The 18,436-nt window shown below is 37.8% G+C and overlaps 1 protein-coding gene across 1 annotated transcript in view; it reads left to right on the top strand.

Annotated features, from left to right (window-relative positions):
- The window catches only part of LOC126069556 (RNA helicase Mov10l1-like), a 64,753-nt gene that overhangs the window by 19,068 nt on the left and 27,249 nt on the right, over nt 1–18,436 (top strand). Inside the window, exons 6-15 of the mRNA XM_049873036.1 lie at nt 3,090–3,233; nt 3,520–3,764; nt 4,927–5,065; nt 6,511–6,705; nt 11,001–11,115; nt 12,830–13,007; nt 13,316–13,386; nt 16,432–16,523; nt 17,385–17,443; nt 17,907–17,983. Of these exons, the coding sequence (XP_049728993.1) occupies nt 3,090–3,233; nt 3,520–3,764; nt 4,927–5,065; nt 6,511–6,705; nt 11,001–11,115; nt 12,830–13,007; nt 13,316–13,386; nt 16,432–16,523; nt 17,385–17,443; nt 17,907–17,983 (1,315 nt within the window). The remainder of the gene's footprint in view (nt 1–3,089; nt 3,234–3,519; nt 3,765–4,926; nt 5,066–6,510; nt 6,706–11,000; nt 11,116–12,829; nt 13,008–13,315; nt 13,387–16,431; nt 16,524–17,384; nt 17,444–17,906; nt 17,984–18,436) is intronic.

Below are 18,436 nucleotides of genomic sequence, written 5' to 3' on the forward strand. Positions count from 1 at the left end.
GACTCTCCTTTGAAGGTGACTTTTCGTTTATCCCTAGCTGCCCTTAAAATTCTCTCTTTATTTTTGGTTTTGGCAAGTTTGATTATAATATGTCTTGGTGACTTTCTTTTAACATCTTCCTTATGTGGAGTTCGATGGGCATCTTGGATAGATATCTTCTCATCTTTCATGATGTCAGGGAAGTTTTCTGCCAACCAGTCTTCAACAATTCTCTCTGTATTTTCTGTTATCCCTCCCTGTTCTGGTACTCCAGTCACTAATAGGTTACTTCTCTTGATAGAGTCCCACATGATTCTTAAGGTTTCTTCATTTTTTTAAATTCTTTTATCTGATTTTTCTTCAAATATATTGGTGCCAAGTACTTTATCTTCAAGTTCACCAATTCTGCCTTCCACTTGCTCAGTTCTGCTCCTCTGACTCTCTAGTGAGTTGTCTAATTCTGTAATTTTATTGTTAATCTTCTGAATTTCTTATTGCTGTCTGCCCATGGATTTTTTCCAGCTTATTAAATTTTCCGTTATGTTCCTGAATAACCTTTTTTAACTTCTTCAACTGCTTTATCTGTGTGTTCCTTGGCTTGTTCTGCATATTGCCTCATTTCCTTCCTGATGTCTTGAAGGGTTCTGTATAGTAATCTTTTGTATTCTGCATCCGGTAATTCCAGGAATGCACTTTCATCTGGAAGATCCCTTGATTCTTTGTTCTGAGAGTTTGTTGCGGCAATCATGGTCTGTTTCTTTATGTATTTTGATGTTGACTGTTGTCTCCGGGCCATCTGTAAGTTATTGTATTAATTTACTTTAGTTTTATTTATTTTAGCTTTGTATTAATTTATTTTATTTTGCTTACTGTATCCTTATCGTAGCTTCTTGCTTTGTTTTGTTTTGATATGCCCAAATGGGTTGCTTGAGTGAGCTAACTTGATTATTTTCACCTTTGGAGCTCTGACGTTCTGTCCCCAGATGGCTAGAGCTGTTATCAGGTATATCAGTCTAGGACTCCATTCACTTTTTTTTTGTATGAATTCAGCTCAGGTGTCCAGGAAGCTGGTCATCAGGTGTGTGGTACAGATTCTGTCCTACGGTCTTAGAGGGGTAGGGGTGATTGGTGTAGGTACTGGTGTCTGGTTGCAGGAGGGGGTCACGTTCTGAACAAGGCAGGGGTCTGAGAATCATCCCCGAAGTGACTCTGAGGAAAGTGCATCCCTCTTCTCTAGAACGTACAGGTGGGTGGGTTCTGCAGACAGACCACGGCACCCAATGTTTTTGGTTGTAAGGACTTAGAGGTACCAGTTATCCTTGGAACCATATTGCAGGTGGCTGGGTGAGCTGAGTGGAGCCACCAGTCCTTAGGTGCCTGATGTGGGTAGGTGAGGACCCTGTTTAATAGGGAAAGCAGTGTCAAACATGAAACACCCACCTCTCCACTGCACAGCTGAAATGGTTGGAGTCTGCCAACAAGGGCCTATTCTGAAATAGGCCCATACAGGTCCATGCAGGGGGGAAAGGTATTCAATGTCCATGGACTGTTTATGCCTGGACAGGAGCCGCTTCTGTCTTGAGTTCCCCAGGTTAGTGGAGCTGCAAATTATCTTTTCCCCCAACTGCAAATTTATTCCTTCTCCAAGGCTGGGACGATGGCCCTAGGTGCTCAGCAGGGCCTATTTCAGGCTGAAGGAAATCAACAGCTGCAGAAGCCGGCTTGGGGGCAGGGGGTGCAGTAAAATATATGGAATTATTTAGGTTTTGCCGAGAGTGCTGTTCTTCTCTGGTCCTGGAGGTTTGAGTAGGCTGTGTGGTTGGCTGCTTCTCCCTGAGGAAACTGCAGCCGAACAGTGGTACCAGCCCACCACAGCCGCTCCAGAGAATGGTGCCTTAGGGCTCCTGGCAATTCAGGTCTTGCAATTCCTCTCTGCTTCCAAACCATCTCTTCCTCCCCCTGCCGCTCAGTTCGTTTTCTACGTTTGTCTTTGATGTTCAGGGCTCCTAGTTTGTCATAAATATGCTAATTTCACTTGTTTTTTCTGGTCTTTGTTGTAAGAGGGCTTGCCGGAAGCATCTGTCTATTCTGTCATTTTGGCCCCGCCTCCAGTCTCTTGCTATTTAATGGAGTGGAATAGTCTAACTTGATCAGACTACCTTCTGGAAGGATCGTAATGGATAGACAGTGAATAGAATTAATTATTCAGTTTTTGTAGATCTAACCCACAAACCTGTTACAGTCAAGTTGATTCTGATTCATGGTAACCCCATGTGTTACAGAGTAGAACTATGCTCCACAGGCCTTTCTTCCATGGTAGATCACCTCCTACTATACTGAAACAGTGATATCTATAGAATAAAGCGAAACAGAGATATTCTGAGGTGAGGGCAAAATCTTCTCATTCTATCAAGACAAAAACTCATAATTTAGTTGCTTTTACATATTTTTAAGCAGCCAAATTCTCCTTTCAAATGAAATCCAATATACAAAGCAAGGAAACTGGATGTGACTGTTTTTGACCCCTTCCCAGTTGGACTCTCACCTCTACCCTTTACTTTAGCCTATGAAGCAGCCATAGAAAAGACAGCCAGAAAGCATTGCTGTAACATTTCTCTAACATTTCTCCTGAGTAATAGAGATTCTCTCATCTGCTGAATGATATTATGAATGCTTTTCAGGGAAATGTCCACCTTGTGGAGACAAGTCCAGGTTATATTCTCAAGTCAGCAGCTCTTTTGAGATGTCAACAGTGTATCACATCGTTTTCTTCTATTTTATAAGATTTTTATTTTTTGTTCCTTCAAATGACTTGTAGGCATTTTTATAATATCTAAAATTGTGTAAAAACATACATGGTTATGTAGCTTTATCTAAGGGTGCTTGTTTTGGGTTTTTTTTTTCTTAAATGTAAGTTCTCTAGCATTTTGTTATATGTCCCTTTGTTTCATAGGTTCAGAAGGAGAGTGGAAATCTAAGGAAGTGGGTAATGTTTATGTAAAAAACCAAAATCCAAACCCATTGCCGTCAAGTTGATTCAGACGCATAGAGACCCTGTAGGAATGCTTTTATGAAAATAATAATATGGTTTGTTTGGTTGCTTTATCCAGAGACTCTTCAGACTTCACTGAGAATATTGATGAATCAGCTGGATCCCTGTTACTGGAAAATAAAGGCAATATTCAGGTTTCAGAAATGACACATTTTGGAAACATAAGCGAAGGAGAAAGTAAAACCATGAGGATCTGGATTGAGTAAGTTTACCACTGTAAAGTTTTAAGTAGAATTACATTAAGGGTTTTTTAAACTATAGTTGAACAATTTATGCACAAATAAGTTTACTTCGCTCATTTTTTTCCTTTATCTAAATCCTTTCATTTTTTATCCCATAATTGCCTTTTCCCCTATATTCATAAAAATATTTCAGATTGCCATTCATTAGTTAGAGGTCTTTGCTTTATGCCCCACGGGCTTTATGGCAACTGAATATATTAGAATTAGAAATATTGTCTGTGTTCATGATTAAATCTCATTATTCAGGAATAAAGGAGAATCTCCTCGAACCTTAGTCAGATGCCAGTTTGTTGGCTGGGAAAAAACTAAACAATTCAGTTTGCAATTGCCTGATGAAGGCCAAAAGCACCCAGGGGTACCTCATGTTCCTGACAATCCTGGGGAGAAGAAATTTTCCAAGAGAAATGTTAATGAATTAAATACTGACAGAAAAGCAGAGAACCCTCAGACATTGGACAGGAGTTTGGCGGACAACAGAGAATCCTCTCCAGGTATGCATTTAAACTGCTAGCATGGAATTTACACCTGTAAACCCATATAAGACTTTAGTTTGTTTTCTTAAACAGGACACCTCGTCAGAACTCCTGGTCTTCATGTCTGTGTGTGTGTGTGTGTGTGTGTGTGTGTGTGTGTGTTGGGTGGTAGGGGTGGGGGGTCAAAGAGGAACAACAGTGGGCCAGTCACGCTATCCTTGTTCTTCATGCTCTGTACTATTTTTGAAGACCCCATTACTCCTGCTCTCTCCTCCTAACATTTTCAAGGGAAACTTAAATAGTTTGGCCTTGACCCATACCAGGAACTCCTTCTGATTTTGGCACTTTCTCAAGAGTGCTTCTAATTTGGGGAAAAGCTATGAAGGCATGTTCCAGGTTGTAGCCATGTTGCCATTGTTTCTTCTCCCTCAATAACTTGGAAGATTTTTGTAGTTTTACCCTGTTCCTACTTCTTATTGGCACTTTTTTATTGTACTTTAGATGAAGGTTTATAGAGCAAATTAGTTTCTCATGAAACAATTAATACGCATATTGTTTTGTGACATTGGTTGCCATGTCTTAATGTCCATTACCAGCTTTCCTGTCTCATCCTGCCTTCTCGTCCTTGCCCCTGGCCTGGTTTGCCCGTTCAGTCTCATTTTGTTTTATGGGCCTGTCTAATCTTTGGCTGAAGGGTGAACCTCAGGAATGACTTCAGTAGTGAGTTAAAGGGTGTCCGGGGGACATGCTCTCAGTATTTCTCCAGCCTCTGTCAGACCAATAAGTCTGGTCTTTTTTTGTGAGTTAGAATTTTGTTCCACATTTTTCTCCACCTCTTATTAGCATTTTTAAATAGGCTACCATCTAATGCTCTAGGGTGGTGTTTGTTTTTGTATCTGGGTACGTGTATATATGCCACTCCCAAACCAAACCCACTGCTGTTGAGTCGATTCTGACTCACAGCAACCCTATAGGACAGAGTAGAACTGCCCCATAGCGTTTCCAAGGAGCGCCTGGTGGATTCAAACTGCCAACCTCTTGGTTAGCAGCTGTAGCATTTAACCACTATACCACCAGGGTTTCCTGTGTATATGTATGTGTGGATATTTATGTATGAATGTTTATTTCCACTGTTGAAAACCATTTGGTGTAATTTTGGATTTAAACTTTATTGGATTAGATGAATGTACCTCGCAAAGAGAAAATAGACAAAAACAAAAGACTGTATCCAGGAATCAGATTACAGATTCTAATCTCAGTGGATATGGACTAATTCCTCCAGGTGGAAAAATCTTCGTTATGGTAACCTGTAATGCAAGGTATGTGAATTGGGTTTGGAGTGAGTTTACTTTGGCGACATGTATGCTTTTTTCTTTTTAAATTTTATCTGTGATACTTTTAGGCTATATATTATTAAGAGTATTCACAGACTATTTTGATGTGACAAAATTATGTAAAAAAGCTTTGGTCTAGATAATCCCTTACATATTTGGCCAGCATGAATTTTATCTACTTGAAGCAATGGATACTCAAAACTTTTACAATTTGTAACCCTACTCTGTTCATTCTCAGCAGCAGATTTAAGTTCCTACTTTACAAAGAACATAAACATTCAGATATGAGCTCCCTACATTTCTTTCATCCCTTCTGCTCTTGAAATTGTTTATCTCTTTTCATGTTTACCTTCTTTCTTATGTTTTTGTAGCTCATTGGTGACTGACTCATTTCTGAGACCTTTTTCCCATCCACATAGCCTTCCAGCCATCCAATCATCAACCACTTAACCAAGAGACAGATAAGCAGGCCATTAAGGTGCAGTGTGATAAGGGTTGTGATTAGGGAAGCATACAACATGGGATCAGGGCATCTACGCCCTCCTTTGTGATCCCACAATACCTTCTCCATATTTTTGTCATGGCACTGTGAATTCCTTGAACACAGGGGTGGTATACTATGTGCATTTAATCACTGATATTGTATGAGTATCTGGTTGGGAAACATGAATGAGCTTATATAGAGTGAGAGGAAGGGAAGCCCGAAAATGCAGATAGGAGACATTTGGAGCAAGGTTCCAACAGAGCAGCAGAGAAAACTTTTCTCACATATCTTGCAATTTTCACTCAATCTGCTAAAAGCCAGGCCTTGAGGTGAGCATAGGTCTTGTCTTCCAGGGGCTCATAGGCAGGCAGGGAAGACAGACTGGTAAACCAGTAGTTCCAGTAGATCTCGGGGTGAGGGCAAAGAAGGCATATTGTATCTGATTATTGGGGAATTCACATAATAGGTAAATGATATTTTTAAAAATGTTAAGGACAACATAAAGACATATTTCTTGAGATAAGCAAAAAAGAAAAGTAGATAATTGTATATACAGTATGTTCATAGTTAAAACAAAAGCAAAAAAATTGGTAAAAGTAAAGTCAGCCATTTTGTGTGTTTTTCATCATGCTGCACAATTCTAATTTAGACTTGGGGTATACTGAAACTTTTTCATGTTGTTTCTAAGTTTATGAATTATAAAAAAGACAACTTTAGGTGCTTAATTTTATCTTGGAAAAATATTCATTGCTTATTTAAGAAAGTCCTTTTTTTTTTTTTTGCCCTTTAAAATGAATGATCAAATGCTGCTCATGATCACTGTTAGTTATGTGACTTTTCCTATATGCTGCTAAGTGAAATTATATTGACTCTTTGTCTATTTTATTTATAATTAAAAAAATTATAACTTATTTATAATTAGATTTTATTCCTTTGCTTTTCCAAGAACTCCTGGCCATTGCAAAGATCTCCTTTTGCTTTTTTTTTCTGATTTCACAATTGGGCGGTACATTGAGGTAAATGTAGTAAGTGCTCAGGAGTCACTCATAGCTGCCACAGAACCATATTCTCAGGAATGGTCTGAAAGTTCTCAAGCGCCACATCCCTCAAGATCTGTTGTACCCGGGACCAGACTGAGAAGGTAATGTAATTAAAATAAGATAGTAATGAGTATATCATTCTTGGTATGTGATCTGTTTGCTTGGCTGTTTTCTCTGTTATAAAGAAACTGACATGCTAAACATTTGCCCCTTTACCTATTATCTACCACACTCCTGGGGAGTCAGGTGAGGGTTTGAGTCTCTTTCTGTTATTTTTCACTTTTTCCCATTGTATATTCACTGACATATAATTCATTAAGTGTACATATCTGCTAGGCACTGTGCTAGGGATTTGATCTTAAACTAGGGAGAGTAAGACAGACTTACGAGCCAGTTGTTACAGCAGTGTGAAGAGCCTACGGTTCACATGGGCCTTGGATTCCACCAGGTTAACTCATCCTGTCACACATCACAGTACGAGACTCGCACGAGTGTTGGTATCTGGTATCTCTAGGGACTAGAAGGATAAGATTTGACCTTTGCCTCATCTCTTGCCATACCCCTTCATGTACCGTACAGTCAACCAGTCTCCTATGAGGGAAGGAATTATCTCTTACTCATATTTGTATGCCGTCTGACATAGTGCCTGGCACAAGCAAGGACTCAACAAATGCTACATACATGAGATGCAAAACTGCTTTGTCTTTAGTGATCAGACTTAGTGATCACTTATGGGGCCTTGGTGGTGCACTGTGTAAGAGCTCGTCTGCTAACCAAAAGGTCAGCAGTCTGAATCCACTAGCCACTCCTTGGAAACCCTATGGGGCAGTTCTACTCTGTCCTCTAGGGTCGCTATGAGTCACAATCAAGTGTATGGCAGCGGGTTTGTTTGTTTGTTTGTTTAATGGTTCCTTGAAGGTTATTTGAAGGTACGTTTACCCATTAAGCATGAAAATAAATTAATTTACTCATTAAGAATGAAATTAAAATAAGTTTTTTTTTCTTATGTTTGGTGCCCAAATTGGAGAACACAACCTGATCTGAAGGGATGTAAGTGTATCTGTAGACTGTATTTATCCCATTTAGTGTGAGACTATCCATGCATTAGCTGCATTAATATTGGTGGGTAGTGCCCCAGGCCCCACTGAGGGTGTTATGTGCTATTTGTTAAAATTGGAAAATTCTGAATGCCATAACACATTTTCCCCAGTGATTTGGATGAGAGCTTCTGGACCTGTACTCGGTTCCAGGCTGGAGGAAAAATCCACTGTCAGAAAGGGGCAGATTGTATTGTGGTTTAGAATCAAGCTTTGCAGTTCAAATTACAGTGCTTCCTCTAGTTAGCAGTGTGACCTTGAGTGAATTTCTTTTTAACTTCCCTGAACCTCAACTTGAGGAAAAATGTAAGAAAATAATTGTTCCTATTCCATATGGTATTTGTGATGATGAGATGAGATAAAATATGTAAAATACTTTATGTCATTTGTGGCAGAGTAAGCACTCAATAAATACTAATAATCTCTGTTACCATTAAAGGGCCTAGTCAGTAGAACCTAGAAAAAGGTATCAAGAAACTCACATTGCCTTGCAAGGTAGTGGAGGGCCAAAGGCTGTTGTGAATTAGTTTTTAAGAACTGCCTTGTTTTTGCTTTAGTGGTACATTAAGCAACTTCCTAGTTTTCATTTGACTTACATAAAAATCAGCAACCACAAGAATTTTATTCCTCATGTCTGTTATTTCTCTTTGAATATTGTTATGGATCAAATTGTGTCCCCCAAAAATGTGTGTCAATTTGGCTAGGCCACATTTCCCAGTATTTTGTGATTGTCCACCATTTTGTCACTATGAGGCGGAATGGACTCCACAGCAATGGGTTTGGTTTTTGGTGATTTTCCTATGTGTTGTAAATCCTACCTCTATGATGTTAATGAGGCAGGATTAGAGGCAGTTATGTTAATGAGACAGGACTCAGTCTACAAGATTAGGTTGTATCTTGAGTCAATCTTTTGAAATATAAAAGAGAGAAGCAAGCAGAGAGACAGGCGGACCTCATACCACCAAGAAAGTAGTACCAGGAGTAGAGAGTGTCCTTTGGACCTGGGGTCCCTGCACAGAGAAGCTCCTAGACCAGGGGAAGATTGATGACAAGGATCTTCCTCCAGAGCCATCTGAGAAGAAAGCCTTCCCCTGGAGCTGGCACCCTGAATTCAGATTTTTAGCCTCCTAGACTATGGGAGAATAAATTTCTTTTTCTTAAAGCCATCTACTTGTGGTATTTCTGTTATATCAGCTCTAGATAACTAAGACAAATATTAATACATTATCAGTGTATAGGAACTTCTCTGAAAGAAGAGATATCTGCTTCCTGCCAATCCATTTTGTGAACCCACGTATCTGACCCTGGTTTCCTCAGAGTATACATAAAACACAGAATTTCTGAATCTACCAAGCCAAGATTCTGGACTTTAGTGATCTAACCATGGTGGCAATCCAACCATGCTACTGACCTTAGTGGGCCCTGATCTTTCAACCATCCAGCACCAGTCAACAGCATCTCTCAGTTTTTGCCCCCTCCTTCTAAAAATATATTCATTCATTCACTGCTTTTTATTTTTATTGAACTAAATAAAGCTGGACAATGAATAAGGAAGACCGAAGAATTGATGCCTTTGAATCGTGGTGTTGGCGAAGAATATTGAACATACCATGGACTGCCAAAAGAACGAACAAATCTGTCTTAGAAAAAGTACAATCAGAATGTTCCTTAGAAGCAAGGATGGTGAGACTGCGTCTTACATACTTTGGACATGTTGTCAGGAGGGATCAGTTCTTGGAGAAGGACATCACACTTGGCAAAGTACAGGGTCAGCAGAAAAGAGGAAGACCCTCAACGAGGTGGATTGACACAGTGGCTCCAACAATGGGCTCAAGCATAACAATGATTTTGAGGATGGCACAGGACTGGGCAGTGTTTTGTTCTGTTGTTCATAGGGTCGCTGTGAGTTGGAACCAACTCGATGGCACCTAACAACAACAAATATTTATTGAGCACTCTTTTTATGCAAGGACCTGAGTTGGCCATCTTAAACCATAAGGAATCACACATGCTTCACGGAATAATTGCATTGTTTGTATCTTTTAAGGGCCACATGGTAGGGTTGGATATTCAGCCAGCTAACCAAATGTGTGTGGAACAACCATCCTTATTCACCTTTACTTATTCATATTGCACCCACTGCTTTTCATATTTGCTTCCTTTATGCCACCTAACTTAATACTTTACCACAAGCTTACGTGGTTGATATCTACATTTTACCCCATTTTTCAGGTAAATAGGTTCAGAGAGTTTAAGTAGATATTTCTGGTGCTATTAAGTGGTAGAATTGGGGTGTGTCCCATCTGTTCCTGATTGCAAAGCCTTTTCTGTATTCAGTTTTCTTATTCACAGTTGGGGTAAAAGAACCCAGCTCTCTCCATTGTCTCTCGAGCATGAGAGGATAATTTATGGCATAAGGGGATTGGCAAAAACCACTTTCCCCTCATTCTCAGTCAGAGATAAACTAGAAGGAAGAGCTAGAAAGGAATAAGTGAGGAAATGTAATTCACCTTTCTTCATGATACTTGATTTAGATGTAGACCATCTCTAACTCTGGACCACTGCAAGTGGTGTTTCTCAGACCTCACTCTGACTTTTTTTTTTACTCCCTTTTCTTTCCCATCCTTTCTTCTCTCAATTTTTAAAAATTTTTCTGTAATTCCCATTGATATGTTAGATGTGCCTATAGTAGCTAGTGGTGCCCTTTATCCTGCTTGTGACAGAAGTGTTACAGATTTCTGCCACAGTCCTTTCTAGGCATGGCCCAGAATCGTGTGTTTAATACTGTAAACCCTGCCAGAGAAATGCAGGCTGACAAAAAATGGGAAGATAGGGTCCAAGCAGAGCAAACTTTAGTAAATGTTCTTGTTTGCACGTGTATATAATTTATGTATGTGTGTATATAATTTCTGATCTTTATCCATCAGTATTAAAAATACTGTCTTAACAACTTAGTTAATTAGCAGCTTGAAGACAGTTGTTTTCAAACTCATGGTTCTATGAGGTGCCTTGAAGATCCAGCCCCTCTCTCTCTATTGCAACCAGAATAGCCCTGCCTTTTTATGTAGTTTTTAAGTATCAAGTAAGACCTTGTTTGAAATATTTTTGCCAAAGCTAAAACAGTAGTTTGAACACTACTGACTCAGGCCAGCAGCTAGTACATACATCAGTTACTTTTTGGTGAGTAAATAAAACGTGGCTCTTTTTAAAGTAAGAAAAACATGCTCAAGTTAAAATGTCTGGTATAAAAGACTTATTCCTGGCAATTCATAATTGCTTTGAACTTTTGTTTCTTAAAGGTATTCAAGACGAGCACTTCCAAATTTCCTTCCATATTATCCCATCCCAGAAGCACTTAGAACGTGTGTGGAACAAAACATTGACATATTAAATTTTCAACCACTTCTTGCAGAGGTAAGAAAAGTTGTGTCTGTGATTGTGTATGAAATATTTGGCTTTTCCTTTTAGGTTTCGTTTTTTGATCTGTCGAAAGTAATGATGTCTCCCTTCTCAGATACAGGCCTTATTCTGATTCATTTTTACGATAGCTGGGAATTTCAGGAAGGTGAGAGATACAAACTGTCAAAAGTTTATTGTCCCTTTATGCTGTTGAAATTATGCACTCAGATATAATTCACATTACTCTAGTCTACAGCCGTGCCAGGAGGTGGGTATCGTCAATGATCCTAATAGTTCACTTTACCTGGTCTTTTGGGTGCTGATGACACTTTGTCTTCAGCCAAGCCTCTCTCAGCTAGTGTAGGAAGCCATGTGAGCTTTGTTGAGGTATAATTTACATACCATTAAATCCATCCATTTTAGGTGTATAATTCACTGATCTTTAGTAAATTTGCAGAGTCGTGCACTCCTTATTGCAGTCCCATTTGAGAACATTTCCATCATCCAAAAAAGACCCCTCATGGCCATTTGCGGTCAATCTCCATTCCTACCCCTAGCTCCAGGCAGCCAGTAATGTGTTTTCTGTATAGATTTGCCATTTCTGGATGTTTTGCTTAAGAGGAATCATAAAATACATAGTCTTTTGCATGTGGCTTCTTTTACTTAGCGTAAAGAATTTGAAGTTTATACATGTTGTAGCATACAGCCATTGTTTGTTCATCTTTATTTTATGTCCCATTTATTCATTTACCAGTTGATGGGCTACTGGGTGGTTTCCACTCTTGGGCTATTATAAATGATGCTGCTATAAATACTCATGTACAAATATTTGTGTACATCTATTTTCATTTCTCTTGAGGAGTTGAATTGCTAGACTGCACGGTAAATTTATGTTTAGCTTTTGAAAAGGCTGTCAAACTTTTTTCCAAAGTAGGTATACCATTCTATATTCCCACCAGCAATGTATAAGGGTTACAGTTTTTCCACATCCTGAATGAACAGTTGGTATTGTCTTTTTTATTGTAGCCATTCTAATGTGTGTGAAGTGGGCCTGTAAAAGCCACGCTCTGCCCCTTTCTGAATAAGCTCAGGCAACCAGAATAAAGAAAAGAATAGGGACAGTGGGGCACAGGGACCTGTGATAGTAGAAAAAGGCATGGATGGTCATTAAAGGTAGGGGGTAAAACCTGCCAGTTTGAGGAGTGTGAGGCGCTTTCCAAATACAAGGCAGAGCCGTCATATTCCTACTGTTCCTGGGACCAATGAATTATAGCATAATAAAGTTAAAAAAAACCTATTGCCGTAGAGGTGATTCTGACTCATAGCGACCCTGAAGGACAGAGTAGAACTGCCCCATAGGGTTTCCGAGGAGTGCCTGGTGGATTCGAACTGTCAACCTTTTTGTTGACAGCCAAGCTTTTAACCTCTGTAGAGTGGTTTTAAGAAATCTGGATTGCAGTTAACATGTGATTGAGTACAATGTCTATGTTCATGAGTTGAGTGAATATTTTAGCATAACAGAAATGCTCAATAATAGAGTTTATAAATTATGACCTTAAATTGCTTCCTTTGTGTGGTGGTTGGGTTAAAAAAAAAATACAACAAATTAAGTCTTTTAGCAAATTAAGTCTTTTAGCATTTCTCTATTTAAAACTGCCTACTCTGTAAACTTGGTATATCACTGACATGCTATCCTACTTTCACTAACTTCTTGATGTTTTGTTTTCAGCTTTTGAGCATGTTGAACTACAAAGAGATATTTTCAACTTTGCTATGGCTTGAAGAGATTCATGAGGAAATGGAAATGAAGGAGTTCAATATGAGTGGAGTCATTTTAAAGAAGAAAGGGAATTTCTTGGTTTTGGAGATCCGAGGATTATCTGATAATAGACCACCTTTGAATCCAGGTGTTTTGTTACTTGTCACATTTTAATGTAGTAGGTAAAATAGCAGAAATTACATCACAATTAGAACAACTATTTTTTCAATCCAGGAACACTAAATTCACAGTATTTCTTTTTCTTCTCTTTGGTTAGAATTTCACTTAAAGTTTTTTCGGCGTGTTTCTTCTTATCTATCACATTTGCATTTAAGCAGTTGAACCCAACCATACTTGTGTCTAATTCCACTCCTTCAAAGTATTTCAATTTATAGTATAGTAGCAGGATGTTCAGATTTTGTAATAGTTTTATGTGTGGTGATTTTTTCAAACTAGGTGATAGAGTGGTTTTAAGAAATCTGGATTGCCGTGAACACGTGATTCAGTACAATGCCTATGTTCATCAGGTGAGTATTTTATTCGTAATTGTATTTACTACCTCATAGGTTATCAGAAGGTAAGGAATCATGTTAATTCTTCCTTCTGTTGAAAGTCACATGGCTGTGGGGAAAAATGTTGCTAGGTTTGTATGTCTAGGCACACAGACGTAGGTAAGTGTATTCTTTAGGTATTTGCCTCTTTTGGAAAGTGTGGGTATAAAATAAAAATTTGAATGGTTTTTATGCATAAAGGGAACTTGCTATCTAAAGAAATCCTACAAAAACAGATTCATGTTTTGTACGTATTGAAGTATAATATACTGTACATATTTAAAGTGTACAGTTTAATCAGTTTTGACATATATATACACTTGTAAAACCATTTGCACAAACAACCATCACCCCCAATAGTTTCCTTCTGCCCCTTTGAAGTCCTTCCCTCCACCCCTATTTGCAGGCAATCACTGATCTGCTTTCTGTCACTATAGACTAGTTTGCATTTTCTAGAATCTTATATAATAAATAGAATCCTACAGTATGTACTTTCTTTTGCCTTGTCGTATGTTTCAGAAGTTCATTTTTATTACTGAGTGATGTTGCATATATGGATATACCACAATTGGTTTACTTATTCACCATGTTGATGGGTATTTGGGTTATTTTTAGTTTTTGTCCATTAGACCTAAAAGGTGAACACATCTAAAGCATTACAAATTCAGTTTATCTGTTTCCAGGGAAGTTGGAGAATATCAGTGTCTATAAACCAATCATAACAGAAGAATACCTTTATCCTGAATTTGTTAATACTCTTGAAAGGAAGAGAAATATTTCAGATTCACACAGAAAGAGTGGGAGAGAGGCATTTATCTCTTTTAGACACACAGGCACACAGAGAACTTGTGCTTCCTATAGCCTCCACCATAGATCCAAAGTAAAATGGCACACAAAAACTCACTGGTACAAACCTCAAAGGTCAGCTTTCCCTTTCAGAGGGCACACACATTTTTTGTGATTGATTTTAGCTTCCAAATAGAACAGATCAATAAAAAACAGTAAACTAGGTTCTTTGTTAATGCCATCTGACAGAGAAAAGATATGCATCATCCACCTAACAGATCTCTAAATGGTCAGATTCTGAAACATGTTGCCACCAATGAGCACAAATGTTGCTGATGGTCAAGTAAAATAAGGACAAAGAAGAGGCCATTGTATTTACCAATGTGAAGGTTACTGGTGCCCTTCATAAGTGAGCAGTTGGGGCAAAACCTTCATAGGAGTGAGTTTAGGGGAACAGAACAAAGAGGAATTCAAGTCAGCAAGTATAGACAGCTCTTTGGAGAATTTTTGTAGTTAAGTGGACACAGAGAAATGGAGCAATAGGTGGAGGGTGAAGTGTCCTCAAATTAGAGAGATAAAAGAACATCTGTGAGCTTATAGAAATAATCCAATAGATGAGGGGAAGAGGAGCACACATTTTGCTGAAGGAATGCCCTTGTATGTGACAAGAGACAGGATCTAGTGCAGAAGTGAAGGGGATAAAACAGAGTTCATAGAGCAAACACAACTATACTTGAAGTAATATCCTCAAAGAGCTGACTGGGCATTACTTATACATAGAAGAGAATTGGCTTTAGTTTTAGCAATTAAAAATGTTATTGTTGTCATTAAAATAGTAGGCAAGTTGTTGAATAACAGAATGGATGCAGGTGAAGTTAAAATTCTTGAGCTGGATATACAGCTGAGTAATTCTCTCAGAAGATATCAAAACAGCTGAGTAATTCTCTCAGAAGATACCAGAAAGAGAAAAAGAGATGCAAATATTAAAGAATACTTAAGATACATGGAAGATAAATCCATCAAATGTTCTATTAATCTTTTAAAAGATCTGGAATAAGTTGTTCTGGAAATGAAGAAAGATATGAAATCCTTAAATTTGTCTCAAAATATTTTCTAATTTCCCCTTGTGGTTTCTTCTTTGACCTGTTTATTGTTTAAGAGTGTGTTGTTTGGATTCCACGTATTTGTGAATTTCCCAGGGTTTTTTTGTTCAGTTTGGTTATTGATTTCTAGTTCCATTGTGGTTAGGGAAGATACTTTGTATGATTTCAGTTCTTTTAAACTTATTGAGCATTGTTTTGTTGCCTGACACATGGTATATCTTGAAGAATGTACCGTGTCTACTTAAGAAAATGTATATTGTGCTCTTGTTGGCTGGAGAGCTCTGTGAGAGTTCTATCTGTTGGATCTAGGTTGTATATAGTGTTGTTCAAGTTCGTTCCTTCCTTGTTGATCTTCTGCTGGTTTTTCTATCCATTATTGTAATTGGGATATTGAAGTCTCCAGCTGTTATTGTAGAACTGTCTTTCTGTCCTTCAAGTCTGTCAGTTTTTGCTCCATATATTTTGGGACTGTTTTTAGGTACGTACATGTTTATAATTATTGTATCTTCTTGATTAATTGACCCTTTTATGAACATATAATGGTCTCTTGACTCTTGTACCAATTTTTGACTTAAAAAGTATTTGTCTGATATTAGTATAGCCACCCCAGCTCTTTTTTTTTTTTTTTGGTTACTCTTTGTTTAGAATGCATCTTAGAACTTCTCTTCCTGTGTGTCCTTAGAAACGTCCCTTCCTTCCCGCTAGTGTAGGAAAAGGAACAAAAATTAAATTAAGTTATAGCTGAAAGCCTTCCCAGAATACCTAGTCATGTATACTGCTACAAGGAGAAGACTTGTAATGACCTTTATTTCTGGGCTTTCCTATAGCACATATCATTTTGTATTATAATTATGTGTTCAGCCTGTGTTTCACTTACCTTCATATTCCCAGAGCTACAACATTGGCCTGATAAATAAAAGTTCAGTAAGCATTTGGGAAGGATGGATGCATTGATTGGCTGTTTGTATAATCTAATGATGTAATGATTTCTAATTTTCAGTTATTTTTGCAGATATCTAACATGCCAAATTTTAGCTCAGATCTGTAGAATGAAGTCTTCAGGATGTGTTGCTGGATATAAGAAATAAATTAAGTATTGTTTATGAACATTAAATTTGTGTTGCTTTTTCAGATTCACGAAGAAGAGATAATTTTTAAAGTTAATTCAAGATTTAATGAAACATATAATTTTGAACCTATGGATGTAGAATTTATATTTAATAGGTAATTCTTTTAGTGAATTTCATAACAACTTGTCTTTATTCCTGGTCAGTGCCAGGCTTCTGTTTAAGATTTAAAGTAAATCCTTTGACATTCCAGTAATGATGTCAGACATGTGTTGAAATATTTATGCTTTGGGGATCCTAAATTGGCTCCATAAGCCAATTTCAGAACTTCAAATCTGAATTTTAAAGAAATCTGTGTCTGTCTTCTGTTTTGAAAAGATGTGCCTCAGCTCTTGCATCCTTGCCAGCATTCTTTTTCGTTTCTGTTTTTTTGTCATGCCTTATCTCCTTGAAGATAGAATTTTATTCTCCATTGATTGTTATTTTCAATTAATTTTAAGAGATTGAACCTTTCACGAAGCCCTGGTAGCGCTGTGGTTAAATGATACGGCTGCTAACCAAAAGGTCGGCAGTTCAAATCCGCCGGCTGCTCCTTGGAAACCATGTGGGGCAGTTCTACTCTGTCCTATGGGGCCAATGTGAGTCAGAATGGATGCCACAGCAACGGGTTTGGTTGGGTTGGGTTGGGACCTTTCACAATCAAAATTACTTTTCAGTTAACTCAAAAGGAGGATCGGCATTCATAGGATGGTTTTTATTTTCTCCTTTTGTGGTTTATACGTTAAAACAGAAATACTCCCCTAAGGGAAGAGGGAGTCTCTGCTGTACTTCCTCCCGGGGTACTACTTTTATAATAGAGTTGACATGTCCACAGAGCACATCGATCCTTTAGTCTCTCACATTTCCTAGAGGATCCTTTTAGGAACTTAAATGTTATATACTCTGATTCCTATGACCTTTGTAGTCTTGACTTTTTAAAAATATGAAAGTGAGTCATTTTCTATTGGCTTTTTGGTAGGACTCCAAGCAGACGATGTCACTTAGCAGTTGAAGAAGCCAAACATTTAGGTGAAAAAGGTATTATTTTTGTGAAAGTGTATTGTATATTGATTGTCATTTTCCCAGAATATTTTTAGAGAATCTTCATGTGACATGTTAAGTAAAATACAGTCTTTTGAATCATACTAGAAATAAAACTACAGGATATCCACATTTTGAACTTTGTATTGAGGGGCTTTACTGTTTTCCGCTATATCTGAAAAGAAATTGATTACACTTTGCCTCACCTCTCTTAATTTAATGTGTTAGTTTACGTATTTATTTTTTGCTTATGAGTAGAAAAGTAAATGACTTTGGTATAAAGAATAAACAGTGCTTTTGTCCATGTTATAATTTGAAAACATTTCAGAGAAGGTGGAAAAAAGGAGGGAGTAGAATATCTTTGACTTTTGGTAGGATGGTCATAAAACTAGAGATTGCTTTTATTATTTTGTATCACGTTCAGTTATATCTACCCTCTCACCATGTCTCTTTTTTAAAGTATTATTTCCAGACACTCTCGTATTAAAGGCTCCCCAAGTTTCAGAGAATTGGAATGATGAACAGTCTCTCACTATGGTAATATTTTAATAATTTTGATATATTTTAGTAGATAATGATTGTGAAATCATTTTAGATGTAATAGATCCCAAACCACTGGAGTATTAGGGAAGAGTAGGTCACAAATAACCCCAAACCACACTTAAATTTAAACCGATTCAAATATGCCACAAAGTAGATGTAAGGTAAAATTTACCTAAAATTTAACCAGTGCTAATAGGACTGCAATATGTTGAGAAAACAAGGTACAGATCTGTAGGATGTTATACTTAAAACAGAACTTTATTTTGAAATAATTCTAGATTTAAAGGAAATTACATAGGATAGAGAGGGCCCATGTACCTTTCACCCAGTTTATCCCACTAAATATACCTTATAAATTTTTTTTTTTAACTACAGTCTAGAAAACCCTATGGGGCAGTTCTACTCTGTCACGTGGGGTTACTGTGAGTCAAAAATCAATGGCACCTA

Source organism: Elephas maximus, chromosome X, assembly GCF_024166365.1.
Source record: "Elephas maximus indicus isolate mEleMax1 chromosome X, mEleMax1 primary haplotype, whole genome shotgun sequence".
NCBI lineage: Eukaryota > Metazoa > Chordata > Mammalia > Proboscidea > Elephantidae > Elephas > Elephas maximus.